At 42.3% G+C, this 12566-nt stretch overlaps 1 protein-coding gene across 7 annotated transcripts in view; it reads right to left on the bottom strand.

Moving 5' to 3' along the window:
* The window catches only part of dlg2 (discs, large homolog 2 (Drosophila)), a 238858-nt gene that overhangs the window by 4527 nt on the left and 221765 nt on the right, over positions 1-12566 (bottom strand). For all 7 annotated transcript variants that reach the window (XM_018755316.2, XM_018755317.2, XM_018755319.2 and 4 more), the window contains 4 exons: positions 9284-9460; positions 7763-7838; positions 4486-4585; positions 1082-1132 (listed from right to left, as the gene is read on the bottom strand). In XM_018755316.2, coding sequence (XP_018610832.1) covers positions 1082-1132; positions 4486-4585; positions 7763-7838; positions 9284-9460 — 404 coding nt within the window. The remainder of the gene's footprint in view (positions 1-1081; positions 1133-4485; positions 4586-7762; positions 7839-9283; positions 9461-12566) is intronic.

Here is a 12566-nt window from a genome sequence, read left to right as displayed (position 1 = left end):
ACGTGCAGGCATCCCTCAATTTACGAACTCTGTCCAAAAAATAACAAAGTAAAAAGGAAGCACAGTAATGTACTGTAGCTGGAATGTCTGCATCCAGATCTCTCTGCCTGTGTTAGTGTGTTAGGAATGTAAGAGTGTTGCTTTGGGGGGGGCGCGGTGGCGCAGTGGGTTGGGCTGGGTCCTGCTCTCCGGTGGGTCTGGGGTTCGAGTCCCACTTGTGGTGCCTTGCGGCGGACTGGCGTCCCGCCCTGGGTGTGTCCCCTCCCCCTCCGGCCTTCCGCCCTGTGTTGCCGGGTAGGCTCTGGTTCCCCGCGACCCCGTCTGGGACAAGCGGTTCAAAAAATGTGTGTGTGTGTGAGTGTTGCTTTAAGAGGGTGGGGCATTATAGGGAGTGTATGAAATTCCACAGTGTGTCTGTTGGCCAGGTCCTGCTCTCTGGCAGGTCTGGGGTTTGAGTCCCGCCTGGGGTGCCTTGTGATGGACTGGCATCCCGCCCTGGGTGTGCCCTCTCCCCCTCCAGCCTTGCGCCCTGTGTTGCCGGGTTAGGCTCCGGCTTGCCGCAACCCCACTTGGGACAAGCAGCTTCGGCCAATGTGTGTGTGTGTGTGTCTGTTGGCCATTTTGGGTGCATTATTTAACTGATTGATTGCAGAAACAGCAGAGCAATTAAAAGGAAGGAAGAGCATAGCTAATGGTTTTTTGGGTATCTATGCATATTTTATCAGCATTGTACAGTTTTAGAAAGTTGTTCACAATAAAAGCGTCCGCCTTAGTGGAAAAGAAGAGGGAATGACCTGAAAGCAGTAAGTTTGAAAATGTAACTTTTAAATTGTACTGAAATCATGGGCTACCACAATTAAATAGATGTTTTACAGTGTTCGAGTGATATTTGGGAAAATTTGTTTGGGGTATTCCGATAGGCTGCATTATTATTTTTCCCCCATTTAAAATCATGCATCTTTCAGTATCTGAAATTTTAATAGCCACACTGTTTCCAGGAATGGATTAATTTTGTAAGTCCAGGGATGCCTTTAGTATATATATTACCGTTATATACAAAGTATATAAAAATTGAACTCACTCTCTTGTCGAATGACAGGCTCATAGGAAAGAATCAGGTCCTCTTGACTTCCTGGTGGTATAAATTAAACAGATGTTTAAAGTAATGTTTAAATATTATACAAATCATTTAGGTCTACCATTATGAAAAATGCTACAATACCATCATCTTGTGCGTTACAATTCTAAATGCAGGGAAAGCAATGTAAATATCCAATGATTAATGTACATAGCTGTTGGGTGCAAAAATGTAAAGCTGTAAACATGGTCTGTAAAGGATGACTCTGTCCCGAATTTGACTGTATCTGATAATTGGACAACAGCAACATTCTGTTTGCCCGCCAAGATGTGAGGAGCACAAACCAAGTAAAACAACTGGCACCAAAATCCTGCCATTGTGCAAAATTAAATTACAGCATATTTGCTGTGCATAATAATTTGATGAGACATCTGGGAAGCCTTGCTTTCGGAGGCAGCAGAAAATGTGCTGCCAGTTATTAAAAAAAAAAAAATAAATAAATAAAAAAAAAAAAACTGTGGCATTGGGCGAATTTTATTTGCACAGACCCTTGAGCCCTCTGGACACAGAACGACCAGGACTCCATAATGACTACACTGCATGTATTAGGCTGTGGAGCAGGCTTGCACTCGTTCCCTCAGGAGAGGATGTGTTCTGCTGACCATGTGCAAACGCATCCCAGTATCTGGAGACAATCCTGCGCTGAGTTGCTTGTCCAGAGGACACAAAGCATGTGAACCAAAGTATGTGGTGTACTGGTTGGAGCCACTTCTTTTGGACCCAGAGGTCCAAATGTGTGAATCCTGCCGCTAGCTGTAGGACCCCTGAGAGAGGTACTCGCCCTGAACTACTTCAGTAAAAATTGCCCAACTGCATAAATGGGTAAATCATTGTAAGTGGCTTTGGAGAGAAGCATGAGCTAAACAAATACCATATAGCAGGGGTCTTGTATTATTTTTATTCATTTTTCCAAAGTGACTTACAATGTTATGTTACCTACAATTACTGACCCATCTACGCTACAAGGTAATACGTATTTGCTGGAGCAATTTAGGATAAAGACCTTGCTCAAGGGTACAACAGCAGGATGTGGTATGTGTACCTGTGACCTTCAGATCCAAAAGAAACAGCTCTATCCACTATACTTTTAGCTGTCCCTAATTATTGCGATAAAAATGACTCAAGACATGATGTCATGTTACAAACATGCTACTGGGCCATCTCGCCCTAATCAGGCCATTACTTTACCCCACCGTAGAGAGAAATCAAGAAACCCGTGCACTTTAAAAGCATGGCTTTTTGATTTGTTTCCGCTGCATTCTGTGGTATTAAGGGTTTGCTTTTCCACTCCTGAAAGCTACCACTGCGTGATCATTTCACACCAGATTTCGGCACGTTTCTCGCACTAACACCTAGGAATGAAAGCATGAAACATCTGTTCCGTTAAATTCTTACACGATGGCTTTAAACTCCCCCTAAAAACATTCAAGGGGAGAAAAAAGAAAAAAAGACCATTGTCTGGGCAGCACGCAAAGCCTTGCAGGTTTACTGAGAGAAGGAGGTGCAAACATGTCGCAGGGCGTCCATCAACCAGCAGAGCCAAGAGCTCAGAGGACTCCCGTGTCCAGGACCCCCTATGAGGCTATTAGCAGTCTGCCGTACGGTGACATACTGTGATACAAGACACACTGGAACAGACTGACACACTGTAGTACAGTGACACTGGCATACACTGACGCATTCGTTGTGGGGATAGGAAGCGCGACAGAGCAAGAGTGTCCTGGAAACCACGGTTACCTGGCAACTTAGCTGGAGACAAAACAGAAGTGCTGTGTCTAGTCCTGATATGATCTTTCCTTCCTGTCTGTTATGTCTCCAAAGAACTGTCCACCCCAGAGCATGCCTAGTGAGTCACTGCAGATTGTGTGCAAACAATCATACATTTAAGGGTCTATAAGCCCAGCCATCGGTATCTCAACATCCACGCACTACACACATTTATGAAAAACAAAGAACACTGAAACAGACACTTTTTTCCATAAAAAGGAAAGGTGTGTACAATGAATCTTTACATTAGTTAACAAGTGCAGTCAAGGTGAACAGAGCAGAGAGTGGACGGAGGTGCTTGCACCTGGAATTGCTTCCGGCAAAGGGGCTTGTGAGCTGGTGGGAAAACAAGGTGCTGCAAATTAAAACAGCGGAACTTTCCCGATTTTGCCATCTTTTAAAAGGAAAGCAGCACCCAGTCACCGCACTGTGAAACAGAGAGCAACATCACCGCTTTTTACATCTCACATGCCCGGCAGGAATTAGTGCACAGCATGCGGTCTCTATGGAGACGCGTCATGTGCCAGACTAAGAGGTACGTGGATGGAGGTGCCAGGTGATGTGCTGTAAAGGTGTTTGCTGGAAGCTTTCCTTTTAAGGCAAAGCCGGAGCGAGGACAGTTTTTCCCATGTGAGGGGGACAAGGAGGCTGCCACGGACAGACCGTTTATGGACGAGATGTGTTAATCAGGCGTGTGTGCAGACCAGCCCTCTACCCGGCGGGCTCCGCCTTTCCTTTTTCTGCGTCATGCAAAACTATTGTGTCGAGGAAAGAAAACCGAAAGGAGATGGGTGCAAGACGAGTGAGGTAAGACAGGAGTGGGGACAGCCAAGACCGAGGTTCAAACAGACAGTCCACCTATCCGTGCATGCCGACAGATCCTTGAGAAGGGGAGGTTGTTAAAAACAGAAGAGAAAGAGAAAACAGAGAAAAAGGGGAGAAAAAAAAAAAAAAAAAAAAAACGGGGGCCGCAAATCATAGAAGCAAATGTGTGGGGAGGTTACAGACTGGACCATTCCTGCCAGACTTACTCAGTGTCTTTGTCCCATACCCGTCGTCACCTATTCCTGGGATGTCCTACACAGCCGGCCCCAGAGAGCAGAAGGAGGCAGAGAGAAGGGGGGGTAACCGCAGGAGAGGAAGGAAGAGGTCAGTGGAATCAGGCGGGGAACGCAGGCCTGTCTACCTGGCAGACCCCCAACAACAGGGCCCATGGTGGCCCCCATATCCTTTTGAGGAACACCGTGCCCGAGCCTGCCGCTTGACCAGTGCCGGGACATCCCAGCATTTCCCTGGACATTGGTGAATTTTCATGACAACAGGATTCCGAAGACATCTATGGAGACTCCCATGATGCATCGGTCATCTGGGAGTGGGGGTGGCAGACAGAACCACCCCCCCCACGAGCCAGCCTTCATTTCAGAATTCCAGAGGTGACGGGTCCACGGCAGCTCCCAGCAGAGCCCTACAAACTTTCACTCATGGTCTATGTGTGGCCTGACCTGCGTGTGTGTAACTGCCATGTCCCTGTGTGTGCGCGCGTACGCGTGTGTGCGTGTCCCTTTCGGAGGTCTACTTACTTTCCGAGTCACTGGCATCCTGCTCACCCAGCTCCTTGTTCTTGTAGAATGGGAACTTTCGTGAAAAGATGAAGTTCTTTTTACGCTTGTCATTGAATGACTGTGAAGGAGAGAAGGCATGGGGGCAAACAGGGGTGTCTAATTGTCACACTCATGCTGACAAAACAACTAGCTGCAAATGTGGACATAACAGCAGTGAGACGGCAGAAAACTGTCCATTAAAACACAAAAACAGGAATCATGCAGCTTCAAGGCATTTTTGTGACATTTCTTTACCGTCTATGACGCATATGCTAAGGATATATTAGAAACAGATGTCCGATATATGGATTTCCACTGCTGTAAAACCCACAGTTGCACTGGACGCAATCTAGAGTATTGGTTAAAAGGAGGAAAAACCCAGAATAATTGAGACACAACGGATGGAGGAAACAAATAAAGCAACTGAGATTTCCTTCATGCTATGTAGCAAAAAAAATTATGGGAGCATGCAATGAAGTTGGGGAGGGGGGAATATATGTGTATATATACATACATATATCTCAATCATGCTGGTTACATGAACCATACAAAGGGAACCAGTGGGATGTCCAGTGGAACTGGTAAAGTTGGGCAACTTTTCGCTAATTTTGTCTGTCAGGTGAGTGATGTTTTGTGTATGGTAACGGCCATCAACGGCCATTGGTTTGTGTCCAGCCCCCTTGATTTTGGCACGAGGGGTTGAACATCTTTCCCTGTGTATTATTGCTTAAATTGATAATCAGTTGAACCGACCGAGTAACACGTGATACATGTAATGCCGTCCTTTTCAAAGGGGAAAACAGTGGGTATGTAGAATAAAAAATAAGAAAACTCCTTGTTAAAAGCCACATTCAGTTGTATTATGTAAAATTTGTGAAAAAGCTTTTTGTTTTTTGCTTCAGGCCCTCCGTAAGTTCTAATGAGTTTTAGTTGATGATAACTTATGATAATTATCTACAATAAAGGAACCAAAAGATAACCAAATTCTATTTTAAGCTTCAGTATTTTTGCGGTCTTTTTTTTTTTCCAAGACAACAAAATTAAAGCATTTCCCATTTGCAATCAAGTAAAATTGCACCCCTGTTGAGTCCCTAAAGGACCCTAAAAGAAAAGTTTCATGTTTTACTGTTAATTTATTTAGTCCTAAGTACGGTACTTGCACTGCCGCATTTTAATGGCTTAGCAGCAGGGAATAGGAATACTTAGGGGAAAAATTAATAAAAATGATGTGAATAATACAGTTATTGGGAGGGTAGCACAGTTACAGACATGCTGATTTATGTGCACACTATTCTTCATGTTTGGTATTTGAACTCTTAATGGCAAATTTAAGCTTTAAATGGAGTTAACCAACCCTTTGATTGCATACTGCATGTTCACCCCAAAGTGGAACTGCTACAGCAATATTTAAGGCAATATATATACATATACAGCACAGAAAACATTTGTAGGCAAAGTTCAACTGAGGTCCTCAAATAGTGTTGAAAAGACTTAATTATGGAAACTTAGTAATGACTATAGCCCCCATTTAATGTACACTCCTCTTCTAAGTGTCTTGTTCCTCCTCTTGACTTCCTGTGCACTGTGCCATTTGGAAAGAAAGCAGAATAAGTCCTGGAATAAGGCAGTTTATATTCGAAGCTGCAGTATAGAAAGATTTTTTGAAAGATCTCCCCGCACATGTCTTAGAAAAGTGATATGAAAAGGCCATGGACACCAGATCCCTTACTGGCAGGAGTATAACAATTGAAGTAGAAAATTCATTCTTTTCTTCTTCTGTGAAAAAAACTAAATTAAAAGAAAAAAAAAAATAAATGCCATAGGCAATAAAGCCATATTCACTTGCCACTTATCTACATCATTTTTGTTTCCCCAAATACTGTATTTCTTCACATCATCTGAAACTGTCAAACTTATTTTTAAAGTCATGCAGGGTAACCAATACCTTTTTGGTCTTAAAAGTACTGCTTTGAAACATTGCAATATTAGAACATAATAGCAAGAGTGAATCTGAATTGAAAATACTGAAATGATCACCTACACTCTCTCTGCTACCTCTTTCAGTGTATTAAAGTCTTTTCATGAAAGCCCCATGGTCAGACAGCAGAAGATCCATCTAGACAATGCTGTGCCAGTCACTTAGTAAGCTTCATTAATGCCTCTCAGTCAGAAGCATTAGAGACACAGCAGTTTGCATCTAACATTATAAAAATAAGTCCAAAACATGGAATTTTCAGGATTTTTTTTTGTTTTTTTTTTTTTTAAACAAAAGAATTGGAGATATGTCCTTTAATGGAGCCAATAATCTCAGGCTGAAACGCCCAGGGCAACACTTTCTGTAAAACACAGTGTCGTAAAACTAAAAACCTTCCGAACGCAAAGGTTAAAAATGTCTCAGAGGTTGAAGGGCTTTTGAATTCGAACTATTTTTTATACTGAGTTTGGTCCTGAGAAACCCGAGTCGGGCATTGTCAAGCTCAACAACAGGAGAAACAAATGTAAAACCAGATGACAGCACGCAGCCAACTAAAAGTGACGGGAAAAAATGTCTTCTTGCCCAAACGGATGCATTCTGCTGCCCATATACATGGTGGAGTTCTCTTTTCATTGGCTGGACTCGGGGACTTTTCAAACAAATCAGCATTGGCCAAACAGTTAACGGCTCTTGACTTGGCCTTTAAAAAGAGCTGTCAGTTTCAGTGCTTGCCGCACGGAAAGAGTGTTCATAATCCGACCTGGCACCAGAGCATCAGAGCGGTTTACGGCCAGCGAGCGTGTAGCTGTCATGACACTGATTGGGGTCTCCGGCACTGGTCAGCACTCACTGTAATTTTGACTGGTCAGGATAGGAAATTTAAGGTTGAACAAGACAAGTGAGTGAAATACAAACCAGCATCATCAGAGACTTGTTTGTCGACCAAACTTTCCATGTGTCTGAACATAATGAACCTGTTACAAAAGCCAAACACCGACACTGATATGATTACAATAGTTCTGTAATAAAATTAAACTGTATTTAGTACATGCTTTGAACCCCCAAGCATTTAACAAACATCTAGTCTCAGTGAATGAGTCACTTGCTGGAATGACTGCTTCTCCTTGTTTAGTAACACATTAAGGCCTAGATTGTAAGCCTTATTGTACTAAACCTAATTGTGTTGCTCACTTGCGGAAGTTAAACATTGAAAAAAACCTCCTCTTCTTCTTAGTTACTGTTCAGTTTTTCAGTGCCTTAATGTCCGCTTCTGACACTTACCCCCTTAGAATCAATAGTGCCCGGCTTGGCATTGAACTTGACCGTCTTCAGACGTGCTCGCTCCTTCCTTTCCACCCTGCCAAAGTGGCAAGAAAAAACAAACTCACCGTACAATGCAAGAACGACATCATTTGACAGTATTTTCTGTCTATAGTTTTTGGCCTTTACACATTTATTTCCCCTCTCGTTTTCATCATATTAAAACATTTTTAAGCCATAGAAAATAAACAAAATAAAACCTTTTAGCATTATTATTTAAGTAGTAATTTTATAGTGAATTTAAAAAAAATTAAAATGGAACAGAACTATCGACAGTAGCTGAAAAATAAAAAAACAACAAAAAAAAAAAAACTGCACAAAAATAAGACAAATAATTAAAATATATAGTATGGACAAACATTAGTAAATGGAAACATTTACTGTCAGAAGAGCTGTGCATGTCGGCCTATCAGAGCTTGCGTTATATCAGCCAATCAGAACAAGCGCAGTACATGACACAGGCTCATTGGCTCTGTCTCTCAAATTTTCCAAATCAGGGTGTTGTTCGCATGTGTTTCACAGTTACGGAAATTGTCGTTGTTTTTTCTTTTTAATTTGTGCCCTGTCTTGCCTGGTTAGGCGCCGGCTTGCTGCGACCCCGCTCGGGACCAGCGGTTGTAGACATTGTGTATGTGTGTGTTTCTTTCAGGAATATACATATATACAGTATTTGCATATTTATTTATGCTTTCATAATATCATGGGGCAGCTGATAGTGTAGTGGTTAGAGGTACTGCCTTTGGACCCAAAGGTTGCAGGTTTGAGTCTCACCTCCAGCTCTAGTACCCTTGAGCAAGGTACTTACCCTCAATTGCACTGGTGAAATTACCCAGCTGTATAAATAGGTAAGTATTTGTAAACAGCTTAACGCTGTAAGTTGCTTTGGAGCACAGCATCAGCGAAATTAATGAATGTAATTAATAAAACACAGCATACATATATGCATGGATATATATATCCTTGTGGGGGCGCAGTGGGTTGACCGGGTCCTGCTCTCCAGTGGGTCTGGGGTTCGAGTCCCGCTTGGGGTGCCTTGCGACGGACTGGTGTCCCGTCCTGGGTGTGTCCCCTCCCCCTTCAGCCTTAGGCCCTGTGTTGCCGGGTAGGCTCCGGTTCCCCGCGACCCCGTATGGGACAAGCGGTTCAGAAAATGTGTGTGTGCGTGTGCGTGTCTGTTTGTTTATTTATGTCAGGAATAATGGATTTTCAACAGACAATGCCACCCATACACTCTGTTGTTCTGAGGATGGACTGTACATTTAAGAATTTCTCTGCAGACAAGATATTCATGGAAGAAATTTCTACTATATATACATTATGTGAACAACACCAACAAACTGTACAAAGCCATTACTGCATTTCAGCTACGGTGCACAAAAAAAAGTTTTGGTAAAAAGCAGGATATTTCTACCAGCTCGGTGACTGACAACTAGACCGAGACAGTACTTTGCTTCTTCAGCCGCTTGGCTTATGGGTGCGTACCTCCTCTTGCTCGGGATGACGCCCATCTCCTCACTGTCCCCATCCAGGGTGACCCTACGGGCCTGCCACCACTCGTCATCCGAGGCGTTGATGACATGGAGGATGTCTCCATAACGGAAGCTGAGGCCCTGGCTGGGGAGTCCGCTGTCCTTGCTCTTGTCATAGTCAAAAAGAGCCCTGCGGGGGCACACATCCAGACAGACACACAAGGGACAGCACAGAAGTCAGTCTCTCTTCTACAGCTGGATGCTGTTGCCATAGCAGCCAGGAAGCCGCTCCTATAAGAACCACAACTGTAAGACGTGTGGAGACAGCACGGGGGAAAGCAGAGCCATCAGCATCATTCTTACAGTGCAACTGCTGGATAGCGACAAATTTACATTGCAGGGACCAGAACCTTCTAGAAGAGAGAGCAGAACTCCAGTCCTGTTGTTAGATGGAGCGCCATCATCTTGTCATCTTGCATTAGTTTATAGAGGAACCACTTCATGCATAGGAATTGAGAGCTTTTAGAAAGTCATTTAAATGCTGTAAGAGGGAAGAGACATTCACGAAAGGGAAAAAAAAACTCAAGAAGCCCTCAGCTCTTTGTGTTTCAGAAACTCGCACCAAAGGGCTCAAGACATAAATTAACCTGATCTCTCACAGGGTGACGAAGACAGAGCATGAAGTCACATCACCTTTAAGAAGATCTGTGAGTAATTCTCACGCAGGCACCAATTAAAAGGTAGAAGTTGCTAAAAACGTGAGACGTAACTGTGAACATGTAAACGCGGGAATGATGGGAATGATGAAAGCGAGAAAGGACACATTTCCATGTGAAAATCATCGTCCTTCCCCAGTGCTCAGACAGACATCTCTTTTGTTCAGCAGCTTTCTCTCCTGACATCATCGAAAGCACAGAACAGTACGGACCAGATGTTGCCTCTGTTATGCACCCGTTCCACCGAACGCAGCCTTTCATTTTGCTTGCATTGATCTTGAGGGTGTAAATACAAACAAATATGAGTCATGATTCACTAAAACAATGCAGTAAACGCTGTGTGGTGATTACTGTCTCGTCTATATTTACATATGCAAATTCATTTGTGATGCCACAATATTTTATTCATAAAAGAGACTGTAAATTTAAATATGAACTGTGAATTTCTAATAAATACAAATGTTTTAAGAAACAAACGTCTTAAGACACTACTGCTGTTGGAAATTGAACGGTAAAGAAATGTTACTATTGCCACTATGACAAATTTATAAAGACAACAAAACTGCTCTATTTCACACCTTTCTTCCTTGGAATGTTCTTCTGGAATGTACAGTTGCCTACATTCAAAGTTACTGATAAATAAATCAATAAATAAAATGTTATATATACATACACACACACACACAGACATATATAGTGAAGAGTGTTGAAAAGAATCCTATAAAATCAATCTTCAAATAAATCTCAAAATCAAATAACATACATATGTAAATTTATTTGACGCTTTTTTCAAAGTAACTTACAAAGTTAAGGTCACAATTATTTACCCATTTATACAGCTGGGTAATTTTATTGTAATTTTACTATTAGCAATTCCATATCATACAGAAAAAATTACGGATTAAGGTAACGATTGTAAATCGCTCTGGACAAAAGCATCAGCTAACTGAATAAAGATAATGTAAAATGTTTGTTATGTACAGTATATGTAAAAAAACACTTAACTCATTAACTAATCATGTCCATTTCATTCCAGGCATAATGCAGCACCACCAAGTTCTTTCAACATGTTGCATCCCCTACATTAAATTGAAAACATCTCCATCTCTGGATATCTGTCTTTTATTTACAAATTAACTAATATGCCAGTCACACATCAAAGCACTGATGACATTTATAGCTTTCCCTTTTTTAAATGTCACCCATATTTTACTTCAGTGCTTTTTTTCCTGAACAATTAAGCTTTCGGTATTTGGAGAGAAAATCGTAAACAACCGAGCGGTGAACCCTTGCTTCGGGGTCTCCGCGGTAACAGAACACGCGTTGGCACCGTCTTTGCGCCAGGCTCGAAGGAGGGACATTTTAAATGGCAAACTCCGATGAGACACATTTCATACACGGTACAGATTCATCCTGTATACCAAACCACTCATTAAAAAGCCTTCCATCAGAAATTATTTAACAAATAAAATTCATTAAAAGCAAGCATATTTCACTTATTAATTTGACACTTTTCTCCAAAGCATCTAATAAGCTGTTTTCAAGTATTTTACCCATTTATGCAGAAGGGTAATTTTTTACCATATGAATTAGGGTATAAATACCTTTATCAAGGTATGTACCCGATTTTTTCCCAGTTTTTGAACATGATATTTTTTTAGAAACAATAAAGGTGCCTTACTAATTGGTGCACTGAAGTGCACTGGTAACCTGAGGCACCATATTCAACCAGTGGTGACCTGCAGGTACAACTCCCCATCTGGCTCACTGGGGGGTCTGGCAGTCCAGGCGGGCAGGCGGATGCGAGACGGCCAGGTACGTTCTGACCGCTACTGGACTGACATATTACTGACCTTACGGGCTGAAGCTGAGTACACCGCCGCAGTCCGGCCTATCTGTGGTCTGTTTCAAAGTATTGGACTAACAAAAGTCTCCTAGGGTACAGTACCCTGCCTTTTTTCAATCCATTCTGCAGCCTCAAAGAAACACAATAGTCACAAGAAATTTCATTACATTTTTATATTAAAAAAGAAACACAATATTCTCTTTGCTGGGTCTGAATAGTCCAAGGTGAGAGGGACTGTCATGGGACAGGTCGTGAATTGGGTTTTGCTGAATAAAAACCAGATTAAAATACTCATTCAATAGAAAAGACAGGATAAGAAAGCCAAGATTATTAAGCCACCCTTCACACAAAAACCTAACAGACAAGGCTTTACAATAAAAAGAATCTATTTAAAATAAGTTAAAAGTGACTCAGTAATTATGCAGGATGCTCCTCTTCAGTGCTTATAGTATATTCACAATGAGAAGCTGTTCTTAAAAACTCCATGTTGCCGATCCAGTCGGGCTGATTCCATCCAGAATGTCTCAGATCCAAGAGGCTGCCCTGCATTAATCTATTCCTATAAGTCAGACAAATTGGGAAGCTGACATGTTTATTCTAAAAGTGCCAAGAGCACAAAAACAAACACCCCCCCCCCTCATCCCCAGCTCCCTCACAAGCCCGCTGGTGCCGTTTAGCCCACAGAACTTTGACCACAATCAAGTTATGGGAAATCATCCTTGGAGCTGGGAGCC

Source organism: Scleropages formosus, chromosome 4 (genome assembly GCF_900964775.1).
Source record: "Scleropages formosus chromosome 4, fSclFor1.1, whole genome shotgun sequence".
Classification (NCBI taxonomy): Eukaryota; Metazoa; Chordata; class Actinopteri; order Osteoglossiformes; family Osteoglossidae; genus Scleropages; species Scleropages formosus.
The sequence above is the reverse complement of the archived record's forward strand: the minus strand, read 5'-3'. Positions and strand labels throughout refer to the sequence as shown.